A 24,567-nucleotide genomic window follows, 5' to 3' on the forward strand; every position below is an offset into this window, starting at 1 on the left:
CCAGTCATCAGACAGTGGAGTGTACTGGTGTCAGTCTGACTCTGGAGGGAACAGTAATCCTCTCAACATAACAGTGACCAGTGAGTCTCAACACTTACTTCCTGTACATGTGCCTTCATAAAATGTTATTCATTCTCTTTATAGGAAAATATCTCTTCGTGTCTTGTATGAATACATTTCTGTATAGTGTTGTGATACATGGTAAAAAATTAAGAAAATCTTTGCCGATATACATTGATGATAGTGTATCTGTTAAAATGAATCAAACTACATATCATTTCTAGATGAAAGCAGATATATTTTTAAATTTCAGATCAAATATTCAGATTACAAGCTTTATTGTATTCTCCACGGTGTATGTGACTGTGTTCTGTTCTGTAGATGGTGATGTGATCCTGGAGAGTCCTGTCCATCCTGTTACTGAGGGAGATACTTTGACTCTGCGCTGTAGATATCGATATGACCCCTCAGACCTCAGAGCTGATTTCTATAAAGATGGATTAGTCCTCCAGAATCAGACTACAGGAGAGATGACCATCCCTACTGTCTCAAAGTCAGATGAGGGTCTGTATTGGTGTAAACACCCAGAGAGAGGAGAGTCACCAAAGAGCTGGATCACTGTCAGAGGTGAGAGAAACACACAAAGATACACACACACACACACACACACACACCATACATCAGATATTTGTAACTGCAGTGTGATACAGCAGTGCATAACTAATGAGTGAGTGTGTGTGTGTGTGTGTGTGTGTGTGTGTGTGTGTGTGTGTGTGAATAGATTCAGTGTCAGGTGATGGATTATCTGCTGTAACAGTAGGAGTGGTGGTGGGACTGGGCGTGTCCTTCATGTTCATCATTATAATGACTCTGATTTATTGCTCAGGTAAAACAGACTCAGTGAATCCAATGCTGACTATTGCTATAAAGGCCTAATAATGAAAATTACAGTGATATAATGACTTTATAAATTTCATATAAAATTAATATTCTGTGTACTAAATCATTTTAAAGTTACAGTTGTGTTTTCTATATTATTGCAGGTTCCGGCTCTAATACAGCATGTCTGTAAGTGTTTTTATGGTTTCATTAATATAGTTTGCTAGTGTTTCACGTAAAGGTATCATTTCATGCAATGGATCTCTGTCGTCCTCTAGAGTCAAAAGACAGAGACGCACCAGTCAGACCTCAAAGCAGGACCAGAACCAAACCAGAGGAGAAATGGGTATTCAGTCAAGACACTTGTCTCTACAGTGTGGTCTGAACAGAACTGCAACTTTAGAAACATTTCTACATATTGAACTTCATGTCTCAGTCACAGTAGTAGAGTTTTTACATGTCCGTAAGTCTGAGTCTGAGCATTAACAATGTGTAATTTCATGTCTTGTGTTTCAGATGATGCTGAAGAGGGATCAAGTGACATGACTTACTCTCAGATTGTGATGAAAAACATGAAAATAAAGAACAAAGGTAAATCACCCTCATCTCACAACCACAGCAACACGACTCTATAGTTATTCCATTCATATTGTATCAGTCACAAAGAACTTCATTATGTTTGAAGTCATATTTCATAAATTCAAACTCTTATCCCTATTAGACAAGACCAACACACCACAGCAGGACACGGTTTACTCACAGCTGAAGTCAAACACAACCACAGGTATAACAACACCATATGTTTTTTCTTTCCTTTTTTTTTCAACTGTACAGTGTGTTTGTTATATTATAATCTATAATATTTTACTTATTATGTTACATTGTCCTCCACTTCTTATTTCCAGTTCTGTAGTATCATGTGTGACTTAATCTTTCACTGTCTTGTTACTTGCTCTATGTGTTGTCCTGTACACACTGTCCCTGTCTTGTATATTACACTGTGGTCAGTGAGAAACCACTGTATGCTTGTATATGGATGGGCTAATAATACATTTGATTTTACTTGACTTTGATAACACTCCCCATCACAGACTCATGGCATTGTAAGTGGGTCTGAATATGGTTGAGTTTTAAAGTCTATGGTAAGAGAGACAGTATATCAGTCTGGATCTAATGTAATGTGTGTAGGTAGCGCATATATTTAATGATATGAACAGTGACCTTTTCTTAGGCCATTAAAACACAGCTCAGATAATAAGGAATATGAGATGACCAAAGTTTCTCATTCAGACTGTATTTGTTTTACTTGTGTAGCTGGAGCCAGTGATGTGACTTATGTGACTTATGCTCCTATTGTGATAAAACAGAAGAAAAACAAGAAGAAGAGTAAAGGTGAGACTAATGTTTCTGAAGTAAATGAAAATGTTAATATAAATCATTTTTGTGTTCAATTCTGGAGTTTGCTCACTTTATCCGAACTATTGTCAAACTCTGATTACAGCAGTGACAATCTCTGTTATTTTCATATAGTAAAATCTAAAATAAATTCTTTTTAAGCTGAACAACTAGATACTGATGTGCAGACTGGCATCATGACAGAGGCTGTGTATTCTCATCTCAGACATGGTATGTATGATGAAGTAAAGTTGTATATGAAATCTGTACTCTCTAATTGTTAATGTTAATTTACTTCACTTTCCTCATTTTGATGAGAGGCAGTTTTTTTGTTAATTTGTTTGCTTTTTTTTTTTTTTGAGAGAGAGAGAGAGCTCTCAATAAGATTCTCACACAACTGTGACTTCCCACAAAGTTCGGACAGTGTAGTCTGAATGTCATATCGTCCTAAAAATAATATCATCAAATGAGGTCTAGATATATTGTTCATTATTGTTTTATGTATTTGCAGAGATGGATTCATGATATTTGTTTTATATGTGATATGGGCTGCTATATTATTTCATGAGCTTTGATCTTTTACAGGTGCCAAATGACGTGACAGATCATAAAGACAAATGATTCCATGTGTTAAAATGCCAGAGAATCACATGAGGATTCAATCAACTGATATTACAACATCACTGTAACCATGATGAGTCATCAGTTGGGTGACAGGCCATCCTAAAGCATACACTGTGTTATTTTTAAAGAATTTAATGAAGCTTTTGATTGTATTTCTAGTGAAAATAATCGGTATTTAGACATTTTTACAAATGAATCTTTAGTATATTTTTATATCTATATTATTACATGCATTATTACAATGAAACATGTATTCACCTCATCATATTTTTAGTGTATTTGTGTATTCTTTATATAGTAGAAATTTGTACTATCTCATTTTTGTCTCAGGCTTCTTTTTCTTTTTTTTTTCTTCTTCTTTTTTTTATGTTCAGTTGCAATCAGAAAATTTCAACATTTTCTTACCTCTGTATAACCAGTATCACCTATATCTACATTTGGAATCAGTGTGGGGAGCTGAGGGAATTCACCTTTTGTACAGCAGATAGAGACATTACTCAAAACTACACTGTTTCCATCACCGTCAGTAACATGTAAACAGTAACAGTAACACAGTAACTCATTAAGAAAAAAAAAACAAAAAAAAAAAACTTTTGAAATGTAAATGTCACAATGCTGCCCTCTAGTGGTTGGATGTTCTGTAGCATATTCATTGTACACCTGCAGGGACTCAACAGTTAACTGGCAGTGACTGAGTTAGTCTGTAACTCAAAGGCCTATTGTAGGCCCGACAATAGAATAAGCTTTCTCCACTCCATGGCTTTCAGATCCAGTTGTTGCTCCTCCGAGAGACGGGTTAATATAAGATATGGAACCCTGAACCATGTGTCTGTCTCTTTTATTTCCCAGCACTGAGGCTGGATCCTCTTACCACAGCCTCACAGATGATTCTCCCAATGATTATGACATGTATATACTGTAGTTCCCTTACTGCACATCCATTTAACCTTGATGCAAATAAAAGGCTCAAACTCTCTTCCACAAAACAACCAGTGTCTTTAGTCTGAGTTAAGAAACAAGTGTCTCTGTACCAAAATGATAAACACAATGTCTCTCACTATTTTATTGAGGCCAGCTGAGGACATACAGATACAGTCAGATAAAACATGGCTGTCATCTCATAATGTCTATGTGGTGTATCTTGTGTGTCATACATCTGATAACAGGAGTCTCATCTACAGCTGGATTAGGAGACTGATATGAAGGATATGAAGCCCAGCTGAACATCAGTCTAAATCCAGCAGAGGGTTGTACAAAGACACATCATCTCCAATAACGCCACTTTGCACATTACACAAAAATTATCATTATCTTCAGTGAGATTTTTGTATATACACATTACTGAATCATGAAGACAGGATGACAAGTCCCAGGACCAACTCAAGTCAAGGTGACTGTAAAATGAGAAAATAGGAAAATCTGTTCCTTTTAAACTTGATTCTGAGGAGACGGTGGAGATATTGTGTGAAAAGTGAAGTCTTGCTGCAGTGTGTATAGTGTGAGACTTTGGGAGAATCTCTCCATTTTAAGATCACATTACTTTAACGTCAATTAAAAAAAAAATGATGGCAAGCATTAGGTTCTTATAAGGAATGATAAACTGATTGATTCAATCATTCCCTCTCATTTAGTAAATCGTTTTTAAGAAACAGTAACATGGATTTTGAACACATCTTTGTCTCTCTTCTGTTGTATTTCAGGAGTAATGAATGTGATCATTCCTAACAGTAAACCTCAGTGAAGCAATTTTGGGATGCTGTCCATGGTGCTGACACATGTTACAAAGTGAGATGATTTATGTAGTTTAGAGTTGTGGGTTTTTCCTTGACTTTGTTCCAAGATCTTTTTCATAACTTCTCTGAACATGTAATTCCTTCCACTTTCTCAGATTATTCATTAGTCATGTATAGATCACTTTGTGAACTAAAACCGGTGGGAGTTTTATACAGACATGCAAGATATGAAGAACTCAAGAATGCTACTCTAGAGCAAATATTAATAATAATAATAATAATAATAATAATAATAATAATAATAATAATAATAATAATAATATCACCATCACCACCATCATCATCATCAACATCATCATCATCATCAACGTCATCAAATAAATAAATAAATAAATAAATAAATAAATAAATAAATAGACAAATCACACTGTTCTTAGACCTTATCCACCATAGTCAAAAAACAGTGAATGTTTTTACTTTAAACAGATTTAAATAGCCTTATGCAAAGCTAAAATGATCACAAAACAATAAGGCCTTTTATTTATTTATTTATTTATTTATTTATTTAGAGAGTCGACCACACAGTTAAATGTGTCTCTGCATGAGTCTGTGTGTCCCAGTCACTCTTCCCAGAGAGAGCTTTGTCCTCTCAGTTCTCTGATGACATTGTCTCCATGTCTGTTACTGTTACTAGTGTCTGTTGTATGTGTGGTCAGACAACAGAGGGGTTTTGATGTGAGAAATCCCCTCAGAATAAAAGAAATTACTTTTAATGAATAATTGAATCAACTTGATTTTCTTTTCCTTGGCTGTTTCACAGCTCAGTCTCAAAAAGGTAGGGTAGACGCTGCAATGACAGAGAAATAAAAGTCCATGATTTATTGGAATGTAAGGTGTAATTCTCCCCATAGCCACAAGGGGGACGAATCAAGTCATTTCTGAGAGGTGTGATACACTGAGGTGGAAATAAGAAGTGGAGTCTTTCCTGGGTAGAACAACATGCTGAAAATAACAGATTTATTACACAGCAAATTCTTTATTCTAATCTTATGTAAGTAACTTTGTAGATAAAACAGATTACACACAAACTTACATAACTTGCCCTGCTGATGTTAACAGAAACTCACCGTCAGTAATTTCAACCAAACCAAATGTCAGAGTGATCACTCTGCATAGATTGTTTTTATTGTGATTACTGAAGCTCTAGTCACTGAGAGATATATATATATATATCTCTTGTTTTAATTCTCCTACACCCATCTACAGTCTTGTACACCATCAGGTGATGAATGTGAAGATGACTGATGTGGGTGTAGGTGTTTTCTCCTGTTTTGTGTTGAATCTACCAGGTCACCTGGACAAAGTCTTAACACAGAGCCTCTCCATACACCACAGACTTTTTTCTCATCTCAACAGCAACATTTCAACAGCAGCAGGCTCAGAGACTGGAACCTCTGAGACACTGAGGACAGGCACTGGGGTCACTGCCTCAGATATGACAGGAACTGGTGTAGGAGTCTCCAAGACAATGTGGACAGGAACTGTAGCTTGAGACCAAGAGGCTGCCAAAGCCTCTGTGGGGCCAGGAACAGGGACTAGGCACCCAGAGGTGACCAGAGCCTCTGCAGCAACTGGAAGACCTGTGGCGACTGGACTCGAGCTGGACACTAAGACAGGATCAGGAGCAGGAACTGGATCTGGGGCCTCAGAAAGCGGGAACAGGGATTAGGACAAATAGGGGCAGTGAACAGGTGAACGCTGAGGAGACAAAGGGCCAAGGCTATCTCTTCATCCCTGAATGAACATTTTATAAGTTAAAATATAATTATGTTTTATTCAACTAGTTTTACTGAAAAATAAATAAATAAATAAATAAATAAATAAATGAGTACTTAAAACTCTTACCACAAAACATTCTCTACCATAAAGCACCTCCCCTAAAGGAGTTCATTTTTTGTTTTTTTGTTTTTTTTTTTAAATAGACTTTTTTTTTTTTTTTTGTAGAAAATTTTAAAACTCATCAATACCAGAAGTTAGAGGGTCCTAAAATCCTCCAAAATACGTATACCAAAGCCAGTACTTTTAACCAAGACATCCTCTTGGTACTTTAAGAGAAAGTGAAGTTTTGTCTCCATCTGCTTGAGATAAGGCGAAGTTCAGCTAGACTCCATCCTCCACACTGACTCTAGATCCAGCTGTTAGTGAGACTGTGATCATTAGATACATGACACAGATGATACACCTCACAAACATGACATAATATACTAGTGCAGTTACATCTGACACCATCTTTACATTCTCCAGTCACCCTGAGTTAACAAATTATGGATCTGGATGATTAGGTATTGTTGAGGTAAAGAAGAATCATAATCAAATCTTTTTCTGTGAACATTAAGATTATGCTGAAATATACATGCACAGGATCAAAGGAACACACATGAAATCTCTAAAAATTCTCAGAGAAATTTATTTTAATACCCTCAAAGTTTGATAAGTCAAATATTATGTAAAGTTTGAAAAGGGCATAAAGTTGTTCAGCGACCAGGACACATAAAATACATGAAATTATTAGTTATGTTACTGCGATGTCTGTACATGAAATGTTTGCGTTACATGTGGTCATATACTGTGGCCTGAAAGTTATCATTTGTTTTTACTCTTGGTTAACTGAGATCTGCTCCATGTATTAATCTACTAGGACATTCTTTAGAATGAGAAATGATTATAGAATGAAGTTGACTGCAATTGGCAATATGCAAAAAAGACATAAATGCTAAATATTAAACTGAGAGCATTACAGACATTATATTTTACACACAAGTAGAGGGCTATCATGCAGTGGGAAAATATATCATGATATAACGCCATATACCATTAACATCATGATTACTTTATATTAGCTTGATGATCTTCTGATGTCATTTTCTGCAGTCATTTGTCTTTAAAATCTGTCTTGTCCTCTTGACCCTATAAAAGATTAAATGTCTTGAAACATTTCATTGAAACATTTGAAATATTTTACATAATACATCTCACAGTGTTTTACTTTTCCCCTTCTCTCGTAGAAATGAAAAAAGGGATGTAGATCTTTAAGATATATGACGATCTTTTCCATCTTTGCTTTTTACAGCATCACTGATTTGTATTACTCTGAGTTTATGTTGCATTCTGTGCTCTTGTTACAGCTGTGTCAGTATGACGAAATGAATGGAAAAGCCATAGAGTTCATAAAATATGATGACCCGTACAATACGAATGGAAAACTCATAGAGTCGTATCATTGGAGTTGTGAAGTGAGGTCGCTTTACCTTTGTTCTTCATTTTCATGTCTTTCATCACAATCTGACAATAAGTCACTTCACTGGACACATCAGCATCATCTGAAACATGAAATTTGATATTGTTATTGTTCATTACATAAATCTAAAAATATACTGCTGACTTTCTGATAATTAATGGCTTAGAAAAAAAAGTGGCTTGATATGTAAAAAGGCTTGTGATGTTGCAGTTCTGTCCAGACCAGACTGTAGAGTCCCCAGTCCTCCTCCTGTCTGGTTCTGATCCTGGTTTGAAGTCTGACTGGTGTTATTCTGTCTTTTTGCTCTAGGTGGCAAAAGAGAACACTGTCACACATAGACCAGTTTTTTATTCAATATTGGCAAAGTATATCTATGATCACCCAAAATTACTTACAAGCACAGTTTATTTAAACAGGAGCCTGTAATTATAAAAAAGGCAATTTTATTTTTATTTAAGTTAATAGTATATTTTAAATAAATAAGCATTTTCTCCATTAATTTACTAATTTCATCATGGTCTGGCCTTCAACGCATCAATATTTTCTCATCTCAAATCAGTCGTATAGTCAGTTCAAGTTTTTACCTTTAGATTTTTTGGGCCAATCAGGTATGAATATCAGAATGATGATCACAAGGGCAACACCCAGTCCCACCACCACTCCTACTGTTACAGCAGAGGATCTATCACCTGACAGCGAATCTATTCACATAAGTAACATGCAAACACAGTCATTAGTAAAATACAGACCATGCTGAAGTATGTCAACATTATTTCAAAGAGGAAAAAAAAATCATCTCACCTCTGACAGTGACTGTGACAGTGATCCAGCTCTTAGGCGACTCTCCGCTCGCTGGGTGTTTACACCAATAGAGACCCTCATCTGACTTTGAGACAGTAGGGATGGTCATCTCTCCTGCATTCTGATTCTGGAGGACTAATCCATCTTTATAGAAATCAGCTCTGAGGTCTGAGGGGTCATATCGATATCTACAGCGCAGAGTCAAAGTATCTCCCTCAGTAACAGGATGGACAGGACTCTCCAGGATCACACCACCATCTATAGAACAGAACACAGTTACATACACATTACAGAATGCAACAATGATAATACAATGAATATATATAATAACATGTTTTTATGTGCAGTGATATATATATATATATATATATATATATATATATATACAGTGTCAATAGTCATTATCACTCTTTATAAACTTTGTGTGAACGCTACTGCAGAGAATCTGAATGTGAGGAGCTAATAAATCCAATATTAACAGAGACTAGTTATAGAGAATTACCGGTCACTGTAATGTTGAGAGGATTACTGTTCCCTCCAGAGTCAGATTGACACCAGTACACTCCATTGCCATATAATGAAAGGTATCCGATGGTACATGTAGATCCTGTTACTGATCCCCAACCTGATAAACAATCTGACACTTCTCCTTTATCTCTGTATCGTCTCACTGTCCATCCAGTAGAGTTATTCTGTATCTCACAACTTCCTGTGACAGACTCCCATTTAAAGTATTGGATTTTGTTTGGAGTTATGATCAGAGAGGCTGGAGATGACAGACCTGAGTCAAGTATATACAGTGTGCAAATGATGAAGTTATGTATTATGACAAATTCACTCAAACATGTGATGGTGACTGATCTGACAATATGGATGCACCAAAGACACATGCCAACATCAATAGTAATACTATCCAGTTAGTACAAAAACAAAGGAAAAAAAAAAGAAAAAAAAAGAAAAACTAATATTGTATACAAAAGGTGGCAAGCATCTATACATAAGCAAAAAAAAAAAAAAAACATCTTTTGTTGACTCACCAGTGACCCAAAGTGGCTGTGTTGTGCTGTACTCTGATTAATAGACTGGGTTTCCTCTCTGTGCTCTGCACACATAAACTCCTGTGTGTTTAAGAGCAGCAGGGCTGAGAGTGTAGGAGCCTCCAGCTCCTCTGCTGCTGTCTGAGAGGAGTTCTACAGAGTTATAACTAACCCTGGGTAACCAATCTCTATAGGGAATGACTCTGTACCAGAGGAATGTCCAGCCTGTAGAGGAGTCTTTAACCTCACAGCTCAGAGTCACTGAGTCTCCTTCAGTCAGCCACATCTTTGGAGAAATACCCACAACTGTCTGCACTATTCATTTTAGAGAAGAGCATATTGTTCATAAAGCAACTTTTACAGTATCTCGGCATAATGTTAATTTTAATAAGAAAGATGAATCAGAACTACACAGAACATTTTGTTAAAAAAAAGAAAAGAAAAAGAAAACATATGAACTACTCAATGGGTTTGTTTGTTTGTTTGTTTGTTTCCTTTCCACCATTTGCTTTCAGATTCTGTGTTCCTGTTGTCCCTTACCTTTCACAGTGACAGTGAATGTATTACTTCTTTGTGAAGATCTGGGTCTGTCATCTCTCTCTCCCTGACACCAGTACTGATCCTGGTCAGTTACAGCAGCTGCTCTGATGGTCAATGTGTCTCCAGTTATAGTGTAACCATTAGACTGAGACACTGCAGTCTGAGTGCTGCCTTTATACCACTTATATCTCCAGTTCCTCCCAGACTCTATCACACACTTCAGACTGACTGTCTCTCCAGTGTACACAGGACTCTCTGGTTCTGCTGTGAGTGCAGCTGTTGGTAAATCTGTAGATATGAAGTAAGCATTATTAGTAGATTGAATATAACATTTATAATAGTCTGTGACACTGAGTGTAGCCAAAAGACAAGACTGATTTGTTTCCAGTGTATGTGATGCTCAGTGAAGGTGCTGGTAAAGCAGTGTAAATAAAAGAAAAAAAAAAAAAAACTCTAAAAAAACCCATCCAAGATCAAAAATGTGGGGGAAAAAAAGTTCTGATTCTGCAATATGACAGAAGAATATTACTGATTTTAACCAGAGACTGAAGCACCATCCCACATACAAAGAATGCAAAAGAAAAAAAAAAGAAAGGATGAATTTACTCACCCTTTACAGTCAGTCTTACAGCATCACTCATCTCTGTGTAGTTATTATCATTCATCCTTTTGCCAATACAAGTGTAATCACCACTGTGGGCCTCAGTAGCACTGAATGAATATCCATTATTTTCAGTAAATGAATCAGAAACAACACCATTCTTATACATTATGTAATACCACTGACTGTCTCTTCCTCCATGTATGAGACATCTGAGAGTGACAGTCTCTCCTCTGAAGATCTGACTGACATGAGGCTCCAGTATTAGAAAAGCCCTGGGTTTCTCTGCACAATACAAGCACAGGAGCATCACTTTGCAGAATATAAACTTAAATTCCAAAAATACTGCATGGAACATTACGTATCAAAAACCATAAGTGACTTGAAGACATGAAAAGTTTAACGATGATAAAACGATGCTCACCACCTCGGCTGTGTCCAGGGTACAGTAGAGGACTCAGCCCTAGAAAGACAGACGGGAATTTAAAAAAAGAAAAAAGAAGAAGAAAAGAAAATCAGAAGTTACATGTTAGTACAGTGCATTTCCTTATGCAGTAGTCATGAATTGTGGGAAAAATAAATAAATATACACATTAACTGGAGAACACTGTAATGCCTGGAAATATGAACAAACCCCATTTGCTGTTTAATCACATGATTATCACCACATTTTTGAACAGTAACAGAAACAGAAACAAGCAGTTCAATGGATCAGGATGAAAAAAAAAACCTGTTCAGTATTACTGTAACTAAAGCAATTGATAGTCTAACATTTTAGTGGTGATGTGTAGATTGTATGGGTAGATGGATGTGATGACAATGATAACATGTTTGTGTGAGACAGGCATGGCATGTAATCCGTTTTAATAATAATAATAGTAATAATAATAATAATAATAATAATAATAATGGTGCTGCCAGAGGACATAAACTAAAACTCATTTCAAAGTAACAGTTAGCTCCTCCCTCCCCCTCACTGCTGTAAACCACACAGCTGACATGGAACAGAAACGAAACCACAGACGCTCAAGCTGTCTCTACACTCAGGCATCACACACACATGGCCACTGTGTGGAAACTGGTTTTAGTGGATCTGATTATTCGTTAACTATCATTTTTTCTTTCTTTCTTTCTTTCTTTCTTTCTTTCTTTCTTTCTTTCTTTCTTTCTTTCTTTCTTTCTTTCTTTTCTTATTGACTGCGTGCAGTTTGCAGAATAACTACAAACTTTACAACAGTAAGCTACAAAAAAGAAAAAGAAAATCTTAGAGGCAAGGTCAGGGTGTCTCTCACATCAATCAACAGTCAGCAAACAGGGAAATTGATCAGTTAAGCACTGACTCAAGGTGAAGGACCAGTAGGAGATTTGTAGGGGGATGAGGGGGGATGCTATCCTTCTTGTTAGCAAAAAATAAAATAGCAAATGGCTTACATATATGTTGACCTATATATATATATATATATATATATATATATATATATATATATATATATATATATATATATATATATATAATATGATTTAAATTAATTTTATTTTTATTTATTTATCTATTTATTTTTCTAATGGACAAGATTGTCCAAGATGGCCTCCTTCCAGGTCAAAGTTCTGATTATTCCAAACAAGAAAAGGGGAAAAACAACCGATTCAAAAGGAGAAATATATGAATGAAAGCTTCAGCAACAAAAAGGAAAAAAAAACAGCTTGAAAGATTTATTTTGTTTCTTTTTCTTTCTTTCTTTTTTCAGCTGAATTTTTTGTTGATTTTGGATTTAAAATGATTTGGGGCTCTAATCAATATCGTTTGACATATCGAAGTATCACAGGACAAAAAAGTGATTACCAACCACTTGCCTGGTCTTGACAGTTTGCTCTATGGTGGCATAAATATTTTTGTCTTAACTGTCGTATCATCTGTTTGTCTAATTCAGGCAGCATTTCAAATATCGTCGGATCGTTACGGCGTCAGTTTGCTCTAAGGCGGCATGAATCTTTCCGTTTTAACGGTCGTATCATCTGTTTGTCTAATTCAGGCAGCATTTCAAATATCATCAGATAGTTACAGCGTCAGTTTGCTCTAAGGCGGCATGAATCTTTCCGTTGTAACTGTCGTATCATCTGTTTGTCTAATTCAGGCAGCATTTCAAATATCATCAGTTAGTTACAGCGTCAGCGGCCACAGATGAGTCTCGAACAGAATAGAATAAGGAAGCTTTTTTCAGATAAATATCTGCTGATTGTGGATACAATTGGTTTAAAACAGTGTGTGTAGTCAGTGTCACTTGTAGACTGCTCTACATAAAGAACACATTTGTCATTAAGATGGATATTAGTACTAAAGTACAAACTGTCAAGATAAGATTCCCGCTTTTCTTTAATGTCTTCTAATCTCCAATAAGTTTTCAATTTAACATTGAGGGAAATAGGAAGAATAAAGTAACAGACACAGATAAAAATTTGATTAAGTTTTTAAGATGACAAGATCATTAGTCCCTCATTTATGTATGTATGTATGTATGTATGTATGTATGTATGTATGTATTTTTATAGTTATTATGTTTAAGTCATTGATTTATTAATTGTTCTGCTAACATCTCATTTGTGAAAAAAATCAACACAGCCACTTCATCACTTAATGCTGTTGTTCACTAACTCACTCGCTCACTCACTCACTCACTCACTCACTCACTCCCTCACTCACTCACTCACTTTCAAAGGCGCTTATCCTAATTAGGGTCGCGGTGGGGTGTTCATTGGGCGAAATGTTGTTGCTTATGATTTGTTAAATATTTTAAATTATAAAACACATGTATCACATAGTTACAATAAAATCTATGATATTCAACATAAGCGTTAAAAGACAGAAAACAACAAAAACCTATGGTCTACTGTTGTTGGAGCAACTCTGGGTTACTGTAAGTGAACAAAGTGTTGTAAATATCTGGAATAATTCATAGAGAAAGAAAATTAGATTACTTACAGAGCAGCACATGTAGTGGACTGAACTCCATGCTGTGTGAGTGAGAGGTTGTCTGATGTGCAGCGTGTATTATAAGCTCTTCCTGTATTCTCACATTTAGATCACACCTCTGCAGAGATGCCAAGAAGGTTCTTTTGATTAAAAAGAGCCAGAGAGGGTGATAAAAGAGAACACAAAATATAGTATTTTAAGTGACACAGAGTTTGTATCTTTAATCCTCACCCTGAAAAGAAGAATGAACAAACACAGACCAAGACATTTATTTTTGTGTTTAGATACTATGCATATTTCCATTAATGGAAAATGTGCTTATGATGCTGAGAGTAAAGTTTTGTGAAATAGCGCCTTCTAATAATAAAGTTTTTCATTGTCTTTAAAGAGTCAAAGGGGAAAGGGACAAAAATGAAAATGATACTTAGTCTTTGTGTGTGTCTATTTGCGTGTGTGTGCGTGTGTATATGTGTATGCATGTATGCGTGTATGCATGTGTCTGTCTTTGTCTGTGTGTGTGTGTGTGTGTGTGTGTGTGTGTGTGTGTGTGTGTGTGTGTGTGTCTGTGTGTGTGTGTTTTCTAGACAAAGGAAATATGCATTAGTACATAATTATACATTACTTTAAGTATATACATTAGGTTCATAAACCAAGGACAATATATTTTTAAAAATTGTCAACATATGCTGAGGACATTAGCAGTCTCAAATAAAAGAGGAGGTATGAGAGGGGGAGATGAATGAAGAGAGAGGTAAAGAGTAGAAAGAGAAAAGGAAGAAGATGAAAGTCTTTGGGTGTTTGTAACAGCCCTGTTGTCCTGTGTACATGTAAATACTTTGTTTTCTGGTCTGAAATAACATCACAAAGTCACTGTGAACAGTTCAACAGAAAAGATATGTTCAGTGGTGTTTTGTCACAGTAACCTTTAAATCAAGGGAACAGACATCAGTTCAGTAAAGATATTTGTAATACAAATGTAAATGTTTGATTTTCATGAATACTTTGAATATTGTGCTTTATAATAATAGATTTTTACACCATATTGTGGAGGTATTCTTACTCTCACACAGTAATCTGATATATAAGTCTGGTAGTGCATATAAAATTGTTATGAAATATTTTTCTTTTGGGTTTGGGGGAGAGAGAGAGAGAGATAGAGAGAGAGAGAGAGAGAGAGAGAGAGAGAGAGAGAGAGAGAGAGAGAGAGAGAGAGAGAGAGAGAGGTGCTAACTGGTCCCTTTATCTGATCATTTGGGTGGTTATGTGTGAAAAGAGAATGATCAGGTAGAAGGAAGAGTTAGCAATTCCCCCCACTCGTAAAGGGTATAAAATCAGATGACTTTTAAAAGAACAAAGCAAACCACAAACTCTCATCTTCTCTCTGCTTCTAGACATAAGGTGCATATGAGCTGTCTGTCTCAGTACAGTTTCCATCAGAATACACTGCACTCTACAACCTCAGTTTGTGTGTGTGTGTGTGTGTGTGTGTGTGTGTGTGTGTGAGTGTGTGTGTGTGTGTGTGTGTTTTCTAAACAAAAGAAATGTACATTAAATCCTAAGCTTGAAGGCTTTATATCAGTGTTTGGCATTTTACAGTTATATGTAGAAATGTCCTGACTTAGTTATTCGAGGTATTTTCTGTAAGTTCCAGTAAGTTCTGGAAGTGAGGAAAGAACAAACAAACAAACAAACAAACAAAGAAACAAAAACCAACCAATGAAATGAAAAAACAAACAAACAAACAAACAAAAACACAACCTGTATTCTTTTATAAACGTATTGTGGAGGTATTCTTTTATAAACGTATTGTGGAGGTATTGTGGAGTTTTGTGACATATAAGTGTGGTACTGAATGTGCAGTCCCTTTTTGTGAACTACATTCCATTGTGTTTAAAAATAAAATAAAATAATTTAAAAAAAAAAGCGTTGGTATGCTCTTTTGTAAGAACAGACTGATCAGTTAAGAAGAGTAGTCAACTGAAACAGAAGGCAAACCACAGACTCTTGCCTTCACTCTGCTCTCAGACATAAGATGCTTCTGAGTTGCTGTTGACCTGATTAAAGTGTTTGTTTCAGGGCAGCTTGTTTCTCATCTGTGTATTCTGCGTGCTACATTGTGGTTTTATGTGTTTTGGGGGAGGCAGGGCCTGTGGGTGTGTGTTTGTAACTGACTGACTGTGTGTGTGTGTGTGTGTGTGTGTGTCTATATGTGGGCACATGCTCTTACATGCTTTTGAGCGTTGGCGAGTTAAAAGACTCTTGTTCTGAAGTGTCCGTTATAGGTGGTGGAAATTTCCATTGTTTGTCTCAGTACCACTGCAAAAGAAAATCTCCCATCACAAATATTTTATCTTCTCAACTTTTTACTCACAAATTATTCTATCCACAACATAGAAAATGATGCCTTCATTTGAACTATGCCGACATGTTCTTCACTCTCCTTTGCACAGTTACTCCTGAGGAGTTGGCCATGTTCATTTAAACCTTTGCCTTTGTAGAGCCTTTGCCTTTCTCTATCATGCTGAACAGTTCATACTGAGAAGCTGTGAAGTTGAGCAGTAGACTGCAGTGACTCTAAAAACACAAGTTATATGAACTTGTTAAAAATTGACAAGTGAGCTGCATGTTATGAAATAAATCAGTTATTCTCAGCCTGTTGCATAACCTATAAGGGACTACATTGATTGTTTCCATGGGATATTTCCACATCAATATTTTAAACCGCTTGGGAAAAAAGTATTGTATTGTGTACTCTGCCTCCTGTGGCCATAGAGAGAACTACAATTTGAGTGATCATAAACCATGGAGCTCTGTGCTTGGGAAAAAATGTTGTGCTGTACTCTGCCTCCTGTGGCCATAGAGAGAACTGCAACTTGAGTGATCATAAACCATGGAGCTCTGTGCTTGGGAAAAAATGTTGTGCTGTACTCTTCCTGGGCGGCACGGTGGCGCAGTGGGTAGCGCTGTTGCCTCACAGCAAGAAGGTTTCGGGTTCGGTTCCCGGCCGGGTGCTCAGGGTCCTTTCTGTCTGGAGTTTGCATGTTCTCCCCGTGTCTGCGTGGGTTTCCTCCGGGAGCTCCGGTTTCCTCCCACAGTCCAAAGACATGCAGGTCAGGTGAATTGGAGACACTAAATTGCCCTTAGGTATGAATGTGTGTGTGAGTGTGTTTGTCTGTGTGTCTGCCCTGTGATGGACTGGCGACCTGTCCAGGGTGTTTCCCCGCCTTTCGCCCTATGTGCGCTGGGATAGGCTCCAGCACCCCCCGCGACCCTAATCAGGATAAGCGGCTTAGATAATGAGTGAGTGAGTGAGTGTACTCTTCCTCCTGTGGCCATAGAGAGAACTACAATTTGAGTGATCATAAACCATGGAGCTCTGTGCTTTTATGATTGCATTCTGTGTCCTGTGTTTGTCAGGCAGAGCTTTTAAACAATCAGTAAAAGTAAGATGATTTAATTATTCATTAATTAATTTCATTCTGAGAGATTTGTCACCAAAAACCTTCAACTATTTGACTCCACACACAATGGACACCAGCAAATATGAAAAAAAAAAAAAAAAAAAAAAAAAAAAAAAAAACTATCAGTGGACAAAGCATGTGGAAACAGAAGAACAGATGCAGAGACACACTTCAGAGTGACTGTTTCATGTCCAATTAATGTCATACATAGTGACGTTCATAACTTCAAACAAGAAAATGTATATATTAACAAGAACAACACCAGTGCTTAAACAAAACGTTTTTGTTTGTTTGTTTGTTTGTTTTCTTTTCATTTCACCCACACAATTGACAGTCATGTACACAACGCAGCTGTATGTATGTTGGAGGTCTTTGTTTTGAATCTCAGGGTTAAAAGGGGGTACAGTACCAATCAGGGGGTTAGAGACATTTTGTCAGGCACTTGCATGGGCAGACTCGTCGGTATGTAATAATGTAACACTGTGTAGAAGATTAGCTAGAATATCTTGACCCTTTCAGAAAATGTTGTCATCTGTGATGATACTAGTGCTCTGCATAATCGTCATAAATGCAAGATTTCACTGATATCACAGAGGACACATTGATGAAAAATGTCTGTCACGCTATCATTCTGATGTAGTTCAGCGATTGTCCAGCAGAGGGACATTACACACCTTGCTGCAACTTTCCAACTTTTTATCTCAGTTGCACCTTAAACATGGTTTCTGTCATAACCACGCTTTATCACATGATATAAGTATCTATGTCTCACATTGAAATCTCATGAGTTATGATACAGTCATATCTCTGTTACAAAAACTATGTAATGTAAAGTGTTTCTTTATAAATAGCCAAAGTTTGTGTTTACATTAGTGTGTGATAACAGGCAGTTGTCTCATCCTTGGTTTTGAAAGATATGGTACAGACACAGCTTATTTAACTGTATGGGTTTGTGAACAGCTTGATTTTAGAACCTTACTGAACAGGAAATAAACAGCAAAAAAAAAAGGTCCAAAAAATCCTGACAACTGGGATTTCCCAGCGTTTTTAGATGCCAGTTTTAATTGTCAAAACTCACTCATTCACTCACTCATTATCTAAGCCGTTCATCTTAATTAGGGTCACGGAGGGTGCTGGAGTCTATCCCAGTGCTCATAAATGTCAAAACTGAAACATTTAAACAATAGAATTTGGGGAAAAAAAAATCTGGTTTTATCAAATACACATTTCATTCATCCTGGAGGAACACCATGAGCAAAAACAACTAAATATCTGTTCAGATGCTGTGCTGTCCACTTATTCATTAGCCCCCAACTTCAGACTTACATGTAAAAAATAATAATATCTCACAGTCTCTCTGCATGTCTGTTTCTTTTGCACATGCATATCTGATAACACAACACAACTGAACACTTCACACATGAAAATGACCCTCTCCCCCAACACAACAGAATAAAACCGACCATCTAACCTACCAACCAACCAACCAATCAGCCAACCAAACAAACAGACGCACAGAAAGAAAAAATCCTGCAGACAAGAGTGGTCCTGTGGTCAGAAACAGTCTCTGCCAGTGCTCACACAGACTGAAATGATTTAAACAGAGTAACAGACAACTGTCAGGACTTAGAGAGACAAGACCCTGTACAGGCAGCTCTGATGCCACACAGAGGAACACAGATGGAAGAGACATACAGATGAGCGAGGCCAGACTCAAGGCATCAACAGAGAGTCTCATCACTGTGGCACAGGACCAGGGACTGAACACCAAGTTACATAAAACAGTGATACTGATGGGTCACCAGTGACTCATAGTGTAGACTGTTCAGGGAACAGGATGAGACTGTCACCCATCATCTGACTGGATGTCAGAAGGTCACCAATACTCTGTACGTGAAGAGACACAACAGCCTTTAAGCACTGGTGAATAGGACCATCTGAGAGAGAGAGACACACACACACATATTTACACAAATAGACACACACACTCATGATGGAGCATGCAGCATGCTCTGATGGAAACTGCACTGAAACAGACACTTCAGCTGAGCAACAGCTCATATGCATCTTGTGTCTAAAAGCAGAGAGAAAACGAGAGTGTGTGGTTTGGTTTGTTCTTTTTCAGTCCTTTGGTTTTGTACCAGTGAGTGATGGGAGGAGGTGCTAACGTGCCAATGTGTTCTCACAAAAGAACATCTTATGTATACATGTATGTACATAGTGACTTTATATTCACTACCACACTTACATGTCAAATAACTATGTGAGAGTAAGAACTTCCACAATATGGTGTAAAAATCCACTGTTGTAAAGCACAATTTTCAAAGTATTCATGAAAAACGATCATTTAAATTTGTATATCAAATATCTTTACTGAGCTGATGTCTGGTCCCTTGGTTTAAATGTTACTGTGACAAAACACCACTGAAGATGTCTCTTCTGTTGAACTGTTCACAGTGACTTTGTGATATTATTTCAAACTAAGTATCTACATGTGCATACGACAACAGGGCTGTTACAAACACCCAAAGACTTTCATCTTCTTCCTTTTCTCTTTCTACTCTTTCCCTCTCTCTTCATTCATCTCCCCCTCTCATACCTCCTCTTTTATTCACACTGCTGCAGACACAGCTGGGCTTTGAGACTGTTAATGATCCACCATCTGTTAACAGTTCTGACAATATATTGTACTGTTGTATTGTATTGTATTGTTATTGTATTAAACCTGTAAAACATGATTAACATTTAATCAAAATGGATGTGAATGGTTTTATGAAGGATTTATTGTTTATATTACAAACATCTTCTCCGTATATAGACATGTGACTGCTATTTGATTTTTTCTTTTTTTTTTTTTTTTCTTTTTTTTTTTTTTGTGAAAAGAACACGGTAAAAGAGATACAAAAGCTGTGTCCAGTATGTGTTTGTGTGTGTGTGTGTGTGTGTGTGTGTGTGTATGTGTGTGTGTTCTTTCATATCTCCTTCTATCTGTCTGTCATATCAGCCCTCTCTGCATATCTGTAGAGGCGTGTTTCTATGTGTGCAAATACAGGAAGAGCTTATAACACACAGTTCACATCAAACAGTCTCTCACTCTCACAGCATGGAGCTCAGTCCTCTACATGTGCTGCTCTGTAAGTATTATCTCTCTTTTTCTTTTCTCTCCATATCAGTAACTCAGTGAGACTCAAAAAATCAGCTACTCAGACCCAGACCTGTACAAACTTTAATGATTAAATAGTTTGACATTCAGAGAGACGGAATAGCGCACATGTGTTGATGTGTTTTGTGTATGCTATCATTTTAAATAACTAACTAACTAACTAACTAAATAAATAAATAATGAAATTATAAATTTAAATTTCACAAATTTCTTGTGGCAATGTTGAGTAACAAAGTGGCTGTGTTGAATTCTTTTTTTTTTTTTTTCCTATGGCCACATGATGGAAATGTGAAAGAGTCTGTTTTCAGAGTTTATACACTTTTTCCTGATGTATGTAACTGTAAGCAAATTCTCTTAGTCTTGGCCTGAAAAACTTGATTAATAATGAACTGTGTCTGATTCTGTTTCTGAAAGAATCCTTACAGTATGATCGGACTATAAAAAATTGGTTTCAAAAGAAACTAAATGGTTAAAAATGTGAAATACTGGTCCTGAATGTGATTGCTTTGTGATTATTCTGATCTGACATGACTAGCAGGAGAAATCCTTTATGGTGCGATCAGCTTCCAAACCAGAAAGTTTTCTCTCTTGTATGAGAGACAAACCCACGCTTTCTCATTTCTGTAGGGTTTTCTCACTGTGGCAATGAGACATTCACTGTGAACTAAAATTGTTTTTGTTTGTTTGTTTGTTTTTGTCTGTTTACATGTTGATCAACAAGCACTGTAATGCCCTTCCACCAACCTCCTGTGTTCTAGTGGAGGTTAAAGAAATGCTGAAATCATATGATCTTGTATTCATGCTTGTTCTAAGGGTGTGGTAAATGTATATTTAATTTAGTGTAGTCTGTAGTCTATGCTGCCTCCTGTTTTATGTGTTGGATAATTTAGGACGCATAATTCATCCTGTAATTATAATTATAATTTTATCATTTCATAATTTATTATGTGTCCCCATTCAGTTGATATAAATGTGAGAGAAGCCTCCTCATACTCCTCTGATTGCCATTGTCCATGTTCTAGAATGATCTGCAGTCTTTAATCCTGTAAGGTAATGATGGCACTGCTCACTGAGATCAGTAAAAGGTGTTTTGTCGTCTGTGTGCATCTGACGATCAGAACCCCAAAACACATGATCGAGTTGAAAAAAGGGAGATACTTTTTTGATGAAAATAGAAAAGAAATGATTCCATTCTACGCTGACTCATTTTTGAGATCGTGAATTTTTGGAAATCAAGAAGAAGAAGAAGAAGAAGAAGAAGAAGTACTTTATTTGCCACACACACACTGAGCAGTGAAATGCAGCCTCTGCATTTAACCCATCACCCATCCTATGTGCCAGTGAGCACACACACACACACACACACACACACACACACGCTAGGAGAAGTGGACAGCTGTCGCCCCTGGACCAACTCCAGGTCTTTTTGCCAGTGCCTTGGTCAAGGTCACTGACAGGAGTACTAATCCTAGCATGCATGTCTTTGTGGTGGGAGGAGACCGGAGCACACCGGAGGAAACCCACACAGACATGGGGAGAACATGCAAACTCCACAGACAGGATTCCAACCCAGGGCCTTTTTTGCTGTGAAGCTACAGTGCTAACCACTGAACCACATGTACTCAAAGGTCACTTCCATTGGGAGATACTCTGACATCTAGTTGGGTTTGTTTATTTATTTATTTTTTTTTCTTTTTTTAATTGTAATGTCAGGGTCATTAATGTCCTGAATTGAAAGAAAGAAAGAAAGAAAGAAAGAAGTAATGACTACAAAAATAATCAAATACACTACAACCAAAGTTTCCACACAGTGGCCATGTTTGTGATGTCTGAGAGCAGAGACAGCTTGAGCGTTTGTGGTTTAGTTTCGGTTCCATTTCAGCCGTGTGGTTTACAGTGGTGAGGGGTGGGAGGAGGTGTTAACTAACTCTCTTTCTTTTTCTTTTTTCATTGTCTTTTTTCTTTTTCTTTCTTCTTTTTTCCACCTTTTTAATTAAAGTTCTCCAAAGACATGATAGGAACGACTTCATGGAAGGAAAATGAATTTTTGTAAAACTAATAGATCATGTCTGTCTGTCCTTAAAACATGTCCTCTGAAAACTCCTAATCTATAAACACTGTCATAAATGGGATTTAAAGAGGTTATTCATGAATTCATTAATAGTAATTATATTTTAAAACACTTACTGCCTTAATTACGCTTCTTTTGGAATGAGTGATGTGATGACTTTGGAAGGTAATCGGTGTGAAGAGAAATTCAGTCTCTAAATGTATAAATATGACAGATGCAAGACAGGAAATCTGGTTTTACTGCATCTCTCAGCGTCTCCCTGAGAGAGAGGCAGAAAAAAATGGCATAAATTATTTTAAATCATAGTGCAGTGCATTGGATGTTAATAACTGAAATATTGCTGCATTCTTTTGTTATGGTGCCTTCTCTCCTAAATAAACTTTGTAACAAATTAGCTGCACTCTGATTGACCCTTGGCCTTAATGATGCATTTAAAAGCTTTAATCTGCTTGAGTCCGAGCCATTTATCATGTAGATCATCTGTCTTCTCTCCAAGTCAGTCTCCTCCAGTCACACTGTCATGGTCATGTTCAGGGACAGGGGCTTCTGACTCAAACAAAACAACATCCTTCCCAACAATGCTCCACACATCACCACTGCAATAGACTGCTGTCACAGCCTGCACCTCATCTTTGGACTTTTAGTTTGAAATGTCTTTGTGCTCCTTTTCCTTGTGTGTTTCCACCCCTAACCTGATCCTGTTTGTTGCATTTATTAACCTCGTTCCCCCCTTGTTAATTTCATCCAATCATGTTTGCCCTGTTTAGTTTTCCTCTTGTAACTAAGCCCTTGTGTTTCAGCTGTCCTTTGTCTATTGTTGTTTGTGTTTGGGCACCTTTTTGTTATCGGGTTTTGTTCCTTTTTGCACCTGTATTTTTATCTTCATTTTGCAAGTAAAGTCCTCCTTTTTGTTACTACAATCTTTGTGTGTTGCGCTTGGGTCCTGCACCACTCCACCAGCGTGACAACTGTTAACAGCTTTAGTTGGAGTTATACTGACAGAGATAGTCCTGGTCTTACTCGTCTGCCCTCTTCATTCTGTTTAATCGTTCCAAACCATGTTATGGATCACACGATTAAACTGCTGTCCAAGTCTGTGTTTGTTCATATTTGCTGTTTGAGTGAAAAGGACTGTTGGGTTTTGGGGTCCATTCACTACAGTGGCATTTTACCAGAACACATGCTTCTCCTTAGTTACTCTATATGGAAAGATACTTTTATTGAATTACACATCACATTTTGATATTTTTTTTCCTGTCTTTGATTTAGTACTGAGTCCTCTACTCTACCCTGGACATACAGAAGGTAACACGTGTTCTTTTATCTGCATTTTCTGCAAGTGATTATTTCTCTCAAAAAATGTCTCTCAAAATTACATGCAGTAGATGACTGTTCCTTTACAGTATAGCAAACGCTCCCTAGTGCATTTACATTGTGTCATATCCAGTAAGAGTTACTACTGATGTCTGCTCATTACTTAGATATAGACTTGCATTGCATCTTGTATCTGTTTATTCTTTTTGTTTTTTTTGTTTTTTCTTGTTTGTTTTTTTTTTTAGCCTTTGATTTCATCTTTGCCACAGTGAGATTTATGTTTGTGTTAAACAGAAAGACCAAGAGCTGTTCTAACACTGGAGTCTCATAGCAGTGAGATCTTCAGTGGAGAGAAAGTCACTCTCAGATGTGACATACGTGAGGGAGGAGACAGAGAGTGGACATACAGCTGGTATAAGGATGGTGATCTGCTTAGAACATATCATAACAAACACAAAAAATATTCATTCAGCGTTTACTACACTGGCAGTTACACTTGTAGTGGAAAAAGTAGAAGAGACTTACAGAAGACAGAGATGAGTAACGCTGTAACACTGACTGTGATGGGTGAGTGTATATCTGCATCTTTTAAACTACAAATATTTTACAGACTTTGCATTTTATGAATAAAGAAAATGTAATAACATTAATGGAAAGTATTCGTTATTATTGTATGTCT

General features: G+C 36.9%; 1 protein-coding gene across 1 annotated transcript in view; it reads left to right on the forward strand.

The window, feature by feature from the left end:
- The first annotated feature begins 1,221 nt into the window (after positions 1–1,221).
- Positions 1,222–24,567, forward strand: part of LOC115816400 (Fc receptor-like protein 3) — a 63,211-nt gene continuing 39,865 nt past the window's right edge. The window contains exons 1-3 of the mRNA XM_030779356.1: positions 1,222–1,225; positions 1,396–1,470; positions 1,601–1,663. Coding sequence (XP_030635216.1) covers positions 1,222–1,225; positions 1,396–1,470; positions 1,601–1,663 — 142 coding nt within the window. The remainder of the gene's footprint in view (positions 1,226–1,395; positions 1,471–1,600; positions 1,664–24,567) is intronic.

Source organism: Chanos chanos, chromosome 7 (genome assembly GCF_902362185.1).
Source record: "Chanos chanos chromosome 7, fChaCha1.1, whole genome shotgun sequence".
NCBI lineage: Eukaryota > Metazoa > Chordata > Actinopteri > Gonorynchiformes > Chanidae > Chanos > Chanos chanos.